At 42.8% G+C, this 15,824-nt stretch overlaps 1 protein-coding gene across 1 annotated transcript in view; it reads left to right on the top strand.

Moving 5' to 3' along the window:
- The window catches only part of NDUFAF2 (NADH:ubiquinone oxidoreductase complex assembly factor 2), a 66,622-nt gene extending 59,562 nt beyond the window's left edge, over nucleotides 1-7,060 (top strand). Inside the window, exon 4 of the mRNA XM_069962732.1 lies at nucleotides 6,719-7,060. Coding sequence (XP_069818833.1) covers nucleotides 6,719-6,925 — 207 coding nt within the window. The 3' untranslated portion in view covers nucleotides 6,926-7,060. The remainder of the gene's footprint in view (nucleotides 1-6,718) is intronic.
- Nucleotides 7,061-15,824: the final 8,764 nt, after the last annotated feature.

The following is a 15,824-nucleotide window of genomic DNA, read 5'->3' as shown; positions in this document are numbered from 1 at the left end:
CACCAGCTTGCTTTGTCAACCAACCACTGATTGTCAGTTGTCTATCTGTACTGTGCATAGGCAGTCAGCAAGCATTCAAATGACACAGGGAGTAGCACAGCACGAAGCCCTTTCTCCTGCATATCAGGAGAATGGCTTAACAGAAAGATGTAAGTAATACACCACTTTGCTCTGCATTTCTGTCACTAGTTTATTCTGCCCTTATTTAAAGCGACTCTGTACCCACCATCTGCCCCCCAAACTGCTTGAACTGTTGGACAGCTGTTTTTTTTTTCCCCAAAATCTGTCCTCAGTCCGTTTGGCAGGTGATGCAGTTATTGTCCTAAAAAACAACTTCTAAACTTTAAGCCCTGTGTCAAATTGGTCTTAGCTAGAGTACCCGTGCCCTAGGACTGCAACGCCTCTCCGTCCCTCCTCCCCACCCTCTTCATCATTAGGAATGCCCCAGGCATTGTTAAGGCACCTGTGCAGTGATTAGACAAGTGATGATTAGAAGAAATCCTGCCTGGGGCATTCTTAATGATGAAGAGGGATGGAGAGACGTTGCAGGCCTAGGGCTCTGGTACTCTAGACCACACCAATTTGGAACAGGGCTGCAAGTTTAAAAGTAGTTTTTTTTAGGATAACTGCATCACCTGCTGAGCGGACCCTAGGACAAATCAGCTATCCAATGGTACAAACTGTTGGGGGGGCAGATTGGGCTACAGAGGCACCTTAAGGCAGCATAGACAGATTCCCTTTAAGAGAACAAGATCAGTAATAGTGTCCCAATACCATGGGATAGGCCCATTACGGTCTAGGGCTTCTCACTCCAGAGATCCCACAGCAGCCACATGGCCTCCTATATGTCAGTCATTGTAATCCACATGAATTTTTGTGATTTATGAAAACCAAGCATATATTTTTGGGAGCAAGAAGTAAGATAAAAAAAAATATATATATATATATATATATCCTTTCATGAAAGCACAACGACTGTGCTTCAGTTCTTTCCTAATGATTATGTTTTTGTCTCACCTCAGCCCTAATTATGTCTGAAGAAGTTAAAAAGAATAATTAGGAATTAGTCTTTATCCTGACCAAATCTAGTTACTTGTATGTAACAAAGTGGAACAGATAACGGGAGCCAACTGTTCACCCAGCATTTGCCAGAATACTTTGATGCTGATGCCAGAAAAATTAAACCGCAATGTAGCTGGATATTGGCTGGCACAACAATATGCTTGCAGAAATGTTCTGTGTGTCAGATGTGATTTTGTCCGGAACTAGCGATACGGTATTACTTCCAAGACCGGTCAGGGATCCCGGATAATTACATGCAAGTGAACATTTGCACTCTATCTGCTTTCCCTTTTAATGCTAGAAGAATTGGTGGTTTCTGTTGGATTCCAAAGCCAAAAACTGGGCATCGGTGTTGTGTAAAGCTTTTGACTCTATAGATGCAGTTATGGAGAGTTTTACATGAAGAAACCCTTGTTCCTTGCACAATATTTCTAAACCACATGTCATCTTAACAACAGGAAGTGGCTGCTCCGCCAATAACTAGCCCTGGCAGTGACCACTGGTTGGCAGAGTAGACTCTTTGTGAGCAGCGGGGAGCAGGCAATGATAGACCTCATCTGTATTGGATCCAGATATTGTAGAGTTTCCAGAGAACTATTGGATTACAGGTTTCATCTGGTTTTTAACCCATCAGCACAGTTGTATACATTCTGTATTCTTGGGCATCACAGATGGAAAACATCCATGTCCCAGATGTTCCATCCAGAGTCTATATTAAGCTTCCCCTTCATGCTGTAGTCTTTGGCAGTGTTTCCTTTATCATTGCATGTGTATTCCAGAAATGGTCCAGATGCATAGTAATGTTTTACTTGGGTTGGCTGGATTATTCTCATTTTAGCAAATATGGGGAGAAGATGAGTGGCACTGGCCCGAGTGCAGTCCCTTACCAATGCTCTAGATTAGTTGGTGATTCTGGATTCATGTTTGGCACCTTAGTTGGTGTATTTTAGTTCGTGGCATTCTACAATGGGAGTAAATACCCAAGTATTCATAGTCCTTAGTGTATTGCATAGGATCTGGTAAGGAGCTTTATTTGATTACAAAAAGTTTTGTGCATAGCCTCAGACCTCAGATTTGTACACTGTATGTAAGGCTGGGTTCACACTGTTTTTTTTTTTTCATCCGTTTTTACAAAAAACATGAATCTGTTTGATTCTTTTTTCCACTGACTTCTATATATATATATATATATATATATATATATATATATATATATATATATATATATATTTATATATTATATATATATATAATATATATATATATAATCTCTCAAAAAAGATCAAAAGGTAAGGCTTTTTTAATAACTTACACAAAAATGTGGTCAAAAACATTGTGTACGCTAAAAAAAAGGGATATGTTATGATTCTTTTTTTTATAATGGTAGTCAATGGAAAAAACGGATGCACATAAATGCATCCATTTTTTTCATCTGTTTTTTGTATAGACAAATGAAAAAAAAAAAATGATAAAAAAAATGTAGTGTGAACCCAGCCCAAGACTGAGCTGATATTGCCACAATTTCTTTTATGATGGTGTTGGCCTGTATAGCCAGTATTAGACGCTACTTTTAGTTTTGTTCACAAATCTTCCCCTAAAGAAGGCTGAGGAGTACTGCTCCATTTGCTACAACAGCTCCAGGAGACCCATCCCAAACCATTTCATAGCAAGTGTTTTGGGCTGGAGATAAGTGGCATCTATTATTACAAGTCCTGTTTGAGACGTATAATGGTGGCAAATGGAGGCTGCTGAATCCATATTTAGAGACTTATTGAGTCAGTTTTCACAGACATGAGTTCTCACTTTGGCTTTATTCTCACAGCATCTTTTTTACATGAAAAGTGTCCATCTTTTCAAATTAATGGCCATGATCATCAATAACGTCTGTCTTCATTAAAAGACGGACGTTTTAAAACGTTAAAAGACGTTGTGGAAACATAGCCTTTAAGAACAAAACTGCCCAAAAGACGTTCTTTGCACGCAATTTTACTTAAAGGGGTACTCTGGTGAAATAAAAATTAACCTGCAATAAAAGGTTAAGATGTAAAATTAAACTTCCTGTAGGCAGGAAATTTCATAGCACGGTACATAAAGCCAACTACTGCAATGCCTGATTTATTGACTTGATGTGTGCCTGTTATTGAATCGGTCGATTCCCATGCCTGTTGGATTTTACTAAAGGCTGTCATAAGTAAATTCCCCCATTTACCTTTGAGAGCTAGACTCCTGCTCCTCAGGACCGCCCCCATGAGGAACCTGATACATCATCATCAGTACTTACATCATCATCAGTACTTACTACCATACTAAGGTGGACCAGTAAGTGTGCGGTTCCTTGTATTTTTCTACCACTCTGTATTCTGGAGTGTTCGATGATGTTCTTATGATCCTGTAAAGGCCCATTAACCCAGTACAAATAAGCCCGTTACATACTGTTCGATTCATGTACTATTTTTCCTAAGTTAAACAAGCTGCTAGTGGTCCCCAGGCCCCAAGGACTTTTCAGCCCAATTTGTTCCATATGACAGCGGTGAAAAATGCAGAAGGGAGCGCAGTCTAAAATGTGTTTCAAAGAATCCCAACACAGTAACATTTTAATTATTATAATTGATCAAAGGATGTTTGCTCTGAAATTGAATTTGAGTGAATTAGGGCTGACATTGATTTGGCAACTGTTTACATCTTCGCTGGCAAGAGCACAAAGGAACCGCAGCTTTCGGGAGCGCATTACTTGGATGGCCTTTGTTGTCCTGAGCAGATTCCCCACAGCGGCCTAAGTGCGTCTCACTGGCTTTATATAGATGAGGCCATGTAGTCTATGGTTGAGGGACTACAAGTCTTCAGCTAGAGTCACACTGCATTTTTGCAGTCCGTTTAACATATCCCTTTTTAACTTTACTTACTTTTAATATACAGAAAAACATGGCCAACCACGTTTTTGTGTACGCTAAGAAAACTAATCCGTCTTGTTCTTTTATTTATTTTTTAATAATGGAAAAACGGATGCAAACAGATTGTACACAATTTAATCCAATTTTTTTTTCTCCATAAAATGTTTAACCCCTTAACGACATCGGGCGTATATTTACGGCCTGATGCCGGTAAGGACGTTCAGAGCGGGGCCGCGCGGCGACCCCGCTCTGAACCGCGGCGGTCCCGTGGGCCGCTTGTAGCCCGGGACCGCAGGTATTAGCGGGCACGGTCCGATCGCCGCTAATACAGTAATCAGATGCAGCTGTCAAACATGACAGCTGTATCCGATTACCGGATTCAGCTGTTCCCTGGTGTCTAGTGGCGGAGATCGCTCCTCTGGGACGTTATCCCGGAGGAGCGATCTCCGTTTCTGAAGCCGGCCGGGGACCGCTCCAAGATGGCGCCGTCCCCGGCTCGGCAGCCGGAAGTAAACGAGTGCCTATCTCATGGATCTCTGCAGCATATCTATGCTGCAGAGATCTCTATGAGAGATCAGATCACTTATACTAGAAGTCCCCCAGGGGGCTTCTAGTATAAGTGTAAAAGTTAAAAAAAAAATGTTGTTAATAGTAAAAAGCCCCCTCCCCTAATAAAAGTCTGAATCACCCCCCTTTTCCCAGGTTATAAATAAAAGTAAATAAATAAATAAATAAATAAACAAACATGTTTGGTTTCGCCGCGTGCGTAATCTCCTGAACTATTAATCACATTCCTGATCTCGTACGGTAAATGGCGTCAGCGCAAAAAAATCCCAAAGTGCAAAATTGCGCATTTTTGGTCGCATCAAATCCAGAAAAATTGTAATAAAAAGCGATCAAAAAGTCTTATATGCGCAGTCAAGGTACCGATAGAAAGAACACATCATGGCGCAAAAAATGACACCTCACACAGCCCCATAGACCAAAGGATAAAAGCGCTATAAGCCTGGGAATGAAGCGGTTTTAAGTGACGTATATTTGTTGACAATGGTTTAAATTTTTTACAGGCCATCAGATACAATATAAGTTATACATGTTACATATTGTTTTAATCGTAACGACTTGAGGAACATATATAACAAGTCAGTTTTACCCCAGGGCGAATGGCTTAAAAACACATTTCCCCCAAATAAACAAAATGCATTTTTTTTTTCAATTTCACCACACTTTGAATTTTTTTCTGGTTTCGCAGTGTACTTTATGCAAAAATTCAGCATGTCATTGCAAAGTACAATTAGTGACGCAAAAAATAAGGGCTCATGTGGGTTTCTAGGTGGAAAAATGCAAGTGCTATGGCCTTTTAAACACAAGGAGGAAAAAAACTAAAATGCAAAAATCGAAATTGGCTCTGTCCTTAAGGGGTTAAGGGGGGAGGGATGGTTTACAGTTTCTGTTTGAAGTTTGACTTTTCTCAGTGCAGCAGTTTTTTGTAGCCTCTTGGGTGATTACCAGCATTGTACCCAATCGTATCTCTAGTAGAGGAAATACCTTAATTGTAGGCCATTATTTCCCCACACATTCAGGTTGTTAATTGCTGTACAAAACCAGAACTGTATTTGACAAGTGGAGGACATACTGAGAATTCTCTCCTTATTGTTCCTGGATTTCTATTCACTAGTGTCATTTAAAAACCTGAGCGTGTGAATACATCCTCAATAAGCTTAAGGAGTAATGTTAATGTTAAAATAAGGGTGGGTTCACACTACAGAGTCCGCATGGATTCCGTCACTTGTTCCAGTTTGCAGCGGCGTTCTTCTTCACCTGTGCCATAGACACCATTTTGAGGCCAGGCCGATTCCATTGTCCGCCGAAAAAATTAACACCACAGTTCTTTCGGCGGAAGGCTTATAATATGGTGTCTATGGAGCCGGCAGATATGCGCACTGCTCGTACTGAACGGATACGAGCGACGGAATCTGCCGGAATTTATCCGAGCGGATTCCGTAAGGTGAAAATATGACCGATAACTTCATTTATATTTATCAAAATACTCCCGAGTTGCATGAACATAGCCCAAAACTGCAAATTACGATCAACTGGAGCAGACAGGTGATTTCATTGCCATGTCAGCTAGGAAGATCAGCTTGACACAGCTTCCTGGTATTCAACTCTCCGCTCCCCTGACATTGTATGTTTATAATACTTGCCCGTTCACACTGAGCAAGAATGGCGGAATTCCGCCGCTGCTTTGAGTAAATAAGAGGGCGTGCACTCCTCCCGCTTTCCAATCATAAAAATGACGTCACTTCTTTGAGCGGAGAGTGGCGGCAGGGAAGAGCATGCGCCCTTTCATTCAGTCAAAGCAGGACACTGAGCATGGTGGGATTTGTCTGTTCAGCTCTGGCAGAATAGGAGCACAATTTGAGCAGAATTTAAGCCCTCAATGACTTCTATAGGATTTTTCTAGCAGACATGTCAATTATTTGGGCAGAAAACAGATCAGCGGCAGAAAATTCTGCTTGGAAATTCTGCAGTGTAAACAACAGAGCAGAAATTCCATTAAACACAATGGGACATTCCTCTGTACATATTTTACCTGGAGGAATTTAAAGCTGAAATAAGAGCGGATTCCTCTTCAATTCCTCAGTGTGAACCTACCCTTTGTGATATAACAATTGTGCAGATTCTTTGTTTGTTTTTTTTTGTTTTTTTTTACATTGGACTCTTAGATTAAATTCGTATTTGATTCAATTTATCCATTTCAGGAGATCCTCCACAATGAACAGACAAGGCAGGACATAAGTGCCAAAGGGGCAGGATCTTTAAGTACAGACATGGAGGCCCAGCCAGGAAGAACGCAGATGAAAGGACACGCTTCTGCTGCACTTTATGAAAAGCAAACTCCAACTGAGGAGCCAACGAGCACCGCAAATACATTTACACCTGGATCCTGGAACCCAATGAAAAAGTAGCAGGACATATTAGGGCTTATTCCCTGAGTTTTTTTGTTTTTGTTTTTCTTTTTGCTGAAATTTATTTGATCAAGAAGACTTCTAAAACATATAAGAAAAGGACCTTTTAATGTTAATTAAAAATATGAAAAAGTTTTAATGTGTTATATGCTGAGGTATATTGCCAAAACCTTATATACATAACCAAATGCTGTATCCATCTTTACAAAATAGGTTTTGTTTTTTACAGATTTACATTACTTCATAATATGGTGACACAGTGATTGCTGCTCATAACGCTCCATGTGCTGCAGTTTCTTTAAGCCAAAACCAGAAGTGGGTTCTATAGGTTATCAGTACTTAATTGGAAGGGAGGCTGAGCAGAATGTTTACCTAAACTGTATCGTCTACACCCATTGATACTAGGTTTGTGGCTATGTCTAAAAACAAGCAATATTACAGTACGGTGATGCCTCAACTTACAATGGCCTCAGGAGACAATATTTTCAACATACATGTTCTTTTTTGGACCATCGTTACTTGAGACCAGACTCAACATACAATGCTACATACAGGCCAGAACATGTTAAAAAAAAATAAAAAATAAATAGCTGATCGACCAATGTAAGTGGCCATTTTAATGGTAAAATCCCATTATTAGTTAAGTACATGCACTGGTTGGCTGTCTGGTATCTCCTTTCTACAGGACAGTGTGATACTACATGTCCTGTGCTGCTCTTTACCTGGGCCAGGATCAGTTGCACCTTTGGGCACCAGATGAGGGCGGCGTCATCTTATTTTTCTGGGACTCTGTGTGATCTGTACAAAACCCTGAAAACGCTCCAGTCCTCTACATACAAAGTCATTTCGAGTCTCTTGTAGCTCTTTCTGACTGTTATATGTAAGGACTTGCTGTATCCATATTAGTTAGCTGCATATTTTTCTTTAAATTTTTTCTCATTTTGGTGGATTTAGAACCAATTACCAGTTTTCCATAGAGTTTTGGTCTCAACATACAATGGTCATCCTGGAACCAATTAATATTGTATGTTCAGGGACCACTGTATTAAAGCGATTCTCTAGGTTCCACAGTCGGCTTGAAGTCAGCTGCCTTTGAACTCCGCTTCGGGTGCCTAGAAAAGCTGGATCCAGTCCTGGGAAAAGTTTCCCAGGACTGGATCCAGTTTTTTCAGGTACCCGAAACTAGACAGATTTCAAAAACAGCTGATAAGCTGACTGCCAAGCTTTTGAACTGCTTTGCTTTGTTAATACTGTAAATTGCTCATCTCTAGCTATGACAGTATTGATATTCATACAGATGGACATGGTTTGTAAGCAAATAACCTTTTATGGTGTACAGCAGTGGATAACCTTTTATGGTGTACAGCAGTGGTCCCCAACCATGTGTCCCTTGTAAACCACAGCAACTCAAAAAAGATAAATGTGGAGAAATAAATTGAGGCTATGTTCACAGTGTATTTTTAGTACAAGAACAGCAGTAATTGCCGATTAAAACAATAGCCATTATTGCTATAAAATAATGCACCACATTGAATTCTATGTGAACAGCGGCCGTTCACATACTGTATTGAACGCTGGTCGTTGTTAGCTACGGCCACACAAATAATTGACTAGTGCATGAACAACTGCTGTTGTTCCCGCTCTGTGTACACAATGTATGGCCGTTCTATGGGTAATATAAATAACTATTTTATTTCTATTAGTGTTACTACCGCAATATGGGCGTTGTTTTAACACAGTGTGAACATAGCCTGAAAGTGAATTTGCAAAAAAAACTGGGGGAATTTACAAAGACTGGCATTTCATTTGCTAGTGTCACTGTGGCTATAACTAGGGCTGGGTGGTATACCGCAAAAATACTGATAGTCACTGGCGTCGGTTAACCGACCTCAACTTTGCCAGGACGGTATCTGCGGTATTTTTCCTCCCCTCTCCCGACGGCTGCGTGCTCTGCTCCCCTCATTAAGGCTTCTTCGAGTCGCATCCGTCTTCCTTCGCTGCCTGGCCTGGGTAAAACTATTCTGCTGTCTGGGGGTTGGTGTGGGTGGGCCGTTCGCCACGTGCGATGCTCGGCCCAGGACACTGTTAACAGTTAACATCCTCACATTTCTGTGCAGGGAGAGAGAGGGTTGCCCGGTGGAGAAATGGGGGGGAGGAAAGTTGATCCTCCGATTCACCTCCAGATCCCAGCAAGGGTGCAAATATACTGGCAGAGCAAGGGATGGAAGATCCTGCTCCAGGGGGTGAAGAGGAAGGCTGGAGAACTGACAGGCTCTATCCAGGTAGCAGCTTCCCCCCCCAGTGTGTGCTCATCGCTGCTGCTGCCGGGCGGCTCTGAAAGCTGCACGCACAGCGAGCTGTGCCCCCCCTCTCTCCCGCACATACAGTGGCTGCAGGGGTGAGGAATGGGTCGGCACATCCTCGCTCCACTAAGCCTTGGCGCCTCGTTATCTTTTGGCAGTGTTGGAAGCAGCCATGTGTGATGCTCAGCCCGGGACACTGCCAGCAGATATATGTGCTACACTTAGTGACAGGGAGGAGTCCTGTGCAGGAGAGAGAGCAAGGAGGTGCCGACCCATACCTGACCCCTGCAGTCACTGTATGTGCGGGAGAGGTTAAAACAGCATGTGACATACATAGATATAGAAAATGGAGGTATCTGGCTCCAATACTTCAGTGACCTGTATAAAAACATCCTAAGACCAAGACCTAAGCCCATGTGTGTCAGCAGCAACCTGGGGCAACTCTTTAATAGTATCCTAAATAAAAGGATCCTCAGCTTCCTCACAGACCACGACATTCTCGGCAAGAGCCAAGCAGGGTTCATGCCAAATCACCGCACCACTGGCCACATCTTCAACCTGCAACAATTTATCAAGAGCCACGTCCATGATACAAAGCACGGAAAGATCTATGCCTGCTTTGTAGACTTTAAAAAGGCCTTTGGCACCCGGGCCTATTCCTGAAACTTCTGTAGAGTGGAATAGGAGGGTAGACATACGATGTCATCAGAAGCTCATACACTGAGAATAGATGCAGTGTGAGGGTGAATGACAAGAGTACGGTGTATTTCCCGCAAAGCCAAGGAGTCAGACAGGGCTGCAGCCTCATTCCTACTCTCTTTAACATCTACATGAGCTGGCAGCAGCCCCGAAGTCCTCCTTGGCACGAGGTCTCACCCTCCACGACACCCAGGTGAAATTTCTCTTGTATGCAGACAACCTTCTCCTACTCTCACCAACAGAGAAAGGTCTCCAAGACCAGCTCCTCATCCTGGAGAAATTTAGCACTACGTGGGCTCTGCCCACCAACCCAAAGAGAACCAACGTCATGGTTTTCCAGAGGAGAAAACGGAAACCAGCCTGGCCTCTTACCTTTCTGCTGCACAACCGCCCACTCGCAGAAACAGACAGGTACACTTACCTGGGCCTAGAAATCAGCCAATCGGGGACCTTTAAACAAGCTACAGAAATCCTAAAAGACAAAGCCTAACGAACCTTCTACGCCATAAGAAGGCGCTTCTACCATCTTAGACCACCAGTGACCGTGTGGCTGAAAATATTCGACACCATCATTGCCCCAATCCTCCTGTATGGCAGTGAAGTCTGGGGCCCCGATATATACCCAGACTGGTCAAAGTGGGACTCTGGACCCACAGAAGTCTTCCACCTGGAATTTTGTAAATACCTTCTCCAGGTCCATCGTAGCACATCAAACAGCGCCTGCCGAGCAGAGCTGGGCAGGTTCCCGCTATACTTTGCTGTCCACAAGAAGGCGCTATCATTCAGGACCCACCTACAAAGCAGCAGTCCCAGCTCCTACCATCACAAGGCCTTGCTGCACCAAGAAACCCCAAGAAAACAAAGCCCCAGGGAACAAGTCACCCAAACCCAACCCAACCAAGCCGCCAACCAGCAGATCATTACAAAAAAGCAAATCCAGAAGACAATAGACAAGAGGAAGGAGGATTACATCAGCATCTGGAGAAACGACATCAGAGAATCCCAGAAACTGACCATATACCAGAGTCTGCAGAGGGAGTACAGACTGGCCCCATATCTGGAGAAACTGACCAACCCCAGAGACCGGAAAACCCTGAGCCGCTACAGGCGGAGCGCCCACAACCTGGCCATTGAAACTGGGCGTCACCAACAGACGTACAAGCCCAGGGAGAGCAGACTGTGCCAGCAGTGTGCCCAGGAAGCCGTGGAGGATGAGGCCCACTTCCTGCTACTCAGCAGTGAGGGGCACTCACTATAGGAGACTCTCCAATCTCCTCCCAGGCTTCTCCACCATGGAGGAGGAAGACAGACTGGCCATCCTGCTGGGGGAGGAAGAGACCACAACGACCATAGCGGCACAATACGTCACTGCCTACCATAGACTGAGAGGAGCGTGATACATCATGGACTCCAATGACCCTGACCCCGGTATCCCCCCACCTATAATATACCACAGACTTCTTGTCAGTACCCCCCATCTTTCCTACCCATCCCCAAAAAATCTCCTGTTTGCTTTGGCAATGCTAATGTTATTTAGACCTGCCAATAAAGCTGATTTGATATGAGAGAGGAGATATATTATAGATAGATAGGACTTCTATCTATATATCATCTATCTAATAATATATCTCCCCTCTCTCATATCTATCTATAATCTATCTATCATAGATAGATTATATATAGCTAAGAGATAGATGATATATAGATATGAGAGAGAGGAGATATTATAGATAGATACGAAATAGATAGGACTCCTATCTATATAAAATCTATAATATTTCCTCTCTCATATCCATCTTTATATTATCTATCTATAATCTATTTCTCAGTGGTATAATCTTAGATAGATCGATCGATAGTGCTGCCTATATTGTTTGCTATAACTGTGGGTGCCAGCAGACGAATCCTAGACCTTGGATGAAGTCAGCTAAAAAAGTAAAAAATACTCCGCAGCACTCCGATGGTAGTAAAAACGTGAAAATGTGGATTTATTCCATATAATGATGTGCAGCAAAGTAAACCATGGGGTTTGTCATCTCCTACGCCATTTTCAAGTGCCACTTGAAAATGGCGTAGGAGACGCCGAAAGGTCATGTTCCAAATGGGTATGGTTTTCAAAAGGGGCATGTCATAATTATCGTTCAATTTATCGTAACCGCGGCAATATGTATGATTAACCGCGATATTAATTTAGGCAATTATCGCCCAGCCCTAGCTATAACTTTAAAAATCTAAATCAGCAGTAGATGTGATATAAAACAAGTTTGCAATTTACATTCATTATTATTTTATTTTTTTTGTTATCATTAAAAACACGGCACTTCCTGTTTTCAGTTTTTTGAAAAAAAAAAAAAAAAGTGTCAGAAAACAGGAAGTCCTGTGTTTCCCAGGCCATCTGAGTGCTCACAGAGAGGGCAGTCATGTGATTGATGGACACATTGAGCCGTGACTCTCTGTACTGGCAGGAAATCCTGTGTTTAGTCTGTTTTACAGCATGATAACAAAATAATGAATGTAAAATTACAAATTTGCTTTATTTCACATCTACTGTTGATTTAGATTTTCAAAATTATAACGACAGTGACACTTCAAAGCGTACCTGTTATTGTGCAGGTTTTCCCTATTAGCATGCAGTTGCACTTGTCACCATAAAATCAGGTAACAGTGGATATGTTCCCAGGACTGGATGCATCTTTTCCCAGTACCTGAAGACAATACACCTCCTCCCCAGGTATGGGTCAGCTGGGTGCAGGTCCAATTGAAGTAAAGATATTTGCCATAAGGTAAAAATAAATAACCACATTTATTATTATTCAGAATAATGTGTCTGAATAATAATAAATGTGGTTATTTATTTTTACCTTATGTTAAATATCTTTTACTTCCATTGGACCTGCGCCCAGCTGACCCATACCTGGAGAGGAGGTGTATTGTTGTATGTTTGTTCCTATGAAGATCATATGGGAGTGGCAGCGGTCCTGATTGCATGCTTACTCAAGAGTTGTGCCTTGCAGTTAGCACAACTCCACTAGGTGAGAACCTCCATTACTGACTCACCTTTGTTACCTGTCACAATTATGCTATGGAGCGCTGTCTTTTATTCTGTTTGCAGTACCTGAAGAGGAATGGAGCGGAGCAGACTTCAAAGCCTGTAGCCTAATGAACAAAATGCATATAGGAATAAAGCGATTGTTTCATTCCTACTGTAAATTCTCTAGTCATAAGGTTGCTTACTGCATTTTTGTTTTAAAGCGTCATTTTGACACGTTGTGATACAGCTAATATTTAATGTGTCAAAGAAGAGAGAGTTGAAGGAATGTGTTCATTCAGGTATAGACAAGAGGATGGTTCTGATATTTATGCGTTTTTTTATGAAATCATTTGGGCATGAGCCTACACCTTGATGCTCATTACAAGAGGTTATCCAGGCTTACAAACACAGCTACTTTCTTACAAAGCAATTCAACTCCATTCACTCCAATAGAATAAGCTGCAAACCACCACCCAAACTGAGGACAAGGAGAGGTGCTGTTCCTGAAAGAAAGCAGACATCCTTTTCTAAGCCTTCATAATCCCTTTAGAATGGCTTCACACAAGCTTTTCAGTGGTTTTCTTGCCTCTATGTAAAAAAATTATAAAAATACTGCCAAAGAATATTTTGGCATTTGACATGTTGTGAATGTTTTTTTTTTTTTTTTTGCCATCTGCGTTTTTAGAAGTCATAGTAGAGAAATGCCAAAGTTTGCTGAAAAAAGTCACACCCTCAGTATGCTGTTTTGAAAAGACTGCCACAGATGATAGAGAATAGAAAACCGCCAAGTAAGTATGGCATTTCCTAAAACTCCATTGACTTACAGCTGACATCTCGCCACATGCGTTTGTGCTCAAACACACACCATGGTGTTTTTTGGTTATTATTTTAAACATTTCAAGCACTGTGAAACCAGCCTTAAAGGAGAAGTCTGTGCAAGAACATATTTTTTCAAACCTGCTGGGGAGGAGGTTGGTGAAATAAATAACAGGACTTGAAACGTGGCGGTCAAGGCCCACTCTGTTTGGCTGTAGTGATGTCCCACCTCTGCCGCTAACTGGTTGAGCGGGCCTGATATGTCACATTCCAGGCCCCATCTACTCCAGAAAGCGGCCAGGGAACGGCTACTTAACGGCTGTATTGTGAGATCATCACCTACCCCAAGTTATTGAGCACCAGAAAGCCTAGGAGGACAATAGAAACAAAAACTTTATGCAAAGAAAGTCAAATTTACTTATGTAGTCAACACTTCGTATTTACATCAGGTAAACAAAAAGTGGAAAATTAAAAACATTTACATGGATTCCTTAACCCCTTTTACCACAAAGAACATAATAAGTCTTGCCTATAAATGCTAATGCATTGCTGGTTTTAGTTAGCTTTTTGCGACCTGGTTCAGTTTATAATAGTTGGCTGACAATCACGCTTTTAACAGTTATTATCCAGGATTGCAAAATAAAAAAAAAAAAACATAGCAGCTTTCTTCTAAACAGCACCACCCATCCTCAGGTTCTGTGTGGTAGTAAAGAGAATCTGTCAGCACCCAATCCCGACCCAAGATGCTGACAGTGTGCATTAAAAGGGGTAGTGTGGCGTTAGAAAATTATTCACTAAATAACACACATTACAAAAGTTATACAACTTTGTAATGTATGTTATGTTAGTGAATGCCCCCCTTCCCCGTGTCCCCCCACCCCCGGAAGTGTAGTGAACTATACATACCTGATTCGTGTCGACCCCGGACGCCATCTTGGGGACAATGACGTAGTCTTCCGCGGGCCAGCCGGACCGAACCAGCCCTCCTTCACGCCGGCCCCCCTCTGCCGCGTCATCAGCTGCTCAGCCGCGATTGGCTGAGCTTAGTTATGCTCAGCCAATCGTGGCTGAGCAGCTGATTGAGCGGCAGAGGGGGGCCGGCATGAGGGCCAGCTGCAGCGGTTCGGCCAGCCTCCCGAAGATTACATCATTGTCACAAGATGGCGGACGGGGGGTCGACACGAATCAGGTGAGTATAATGCACCACACTTCCGGGTTTAGCGTAGGTGGGGGGGGGGGGGGGGAATACGGGGAAGGGGGGCCATTCACATACATAACAAAGTTGTATAACTTTGTAATGTGTGTTATTTTGTGGATAATTGCTTAGCGCCGCACTACCCCTTTAAGTGGGAGCTCACTAGATAGCAGGTTACCTTTGCCTTATGAATGCTGCACAATTCCATTGTATACTGTAATCAAGAGTCAAAGAGGAGTCAGGTGAAGTGCTTGTGCTGCATTCTGGCATGCCCCACCACTCTTTCCACGAATATTAAATGGTGGCCGGCCTACACTCACCCCATCTTCCATTTTCACACTGCTACTGTCAAGGGCCGCACGCGCTGTCCAGAGACATCACACATGCGCTGGTGAGATCACAGGCTGCACGCTTCCTGTCTTTGCCTTTCTCGCAGGCACAAGTGGCAAAGATTCTTGATTACAGTACAAGAAATTATATTGTGCAGCATTGTCTTCACTGACACCTAAGGCACAGGTAACCTGCTAACTAGTGAGCTGTCAATGCACACTGTCAGCACCTTGGGTCGGGGTCCAGGTTCCTTTAAAAACTCTGCATCTCACTTCAATTGAACCAAGCTGCAACACCCTATATAAACTGAAGACAAGAATGGCACTGTTTCAGACAGAAAGCAACTCTAATCCTGAATAACCTCTTTAAAGGAGACCTGTCACCCCCCGTGCCGGGGTGACAGGCTCCCGACCCCCCGTTACAGCCCCCTATACTCACGTGATCCCGCTTCCTGATCCGGTCGAGTCACGGAGATATGAGCACCCGAAGCCTGGCGCGCGCGCTCACAGGAGAGTCCGACGCTCA

Source organism: Dendropsophus ebraccatus, chromosome 3 (genome assembly GCF_027789765.1).
Source record: "Dendropsophus ebraccatus isolate aDenEbr1 chromosome 3, aDenEbr1.pat, whole genome shotgun sequence".
NCBI classification, from domain to species: Eukaryota; Metazoa; Chordata; class Amphibia; order Anura; family Hylidae; genus Dendropsophus; species Dendropsophus ebraccatus.
Note: the sequence above shows the minus strand (reverse complement) of the source record. Positions and strands in the feature narration are given on the sequence as shown.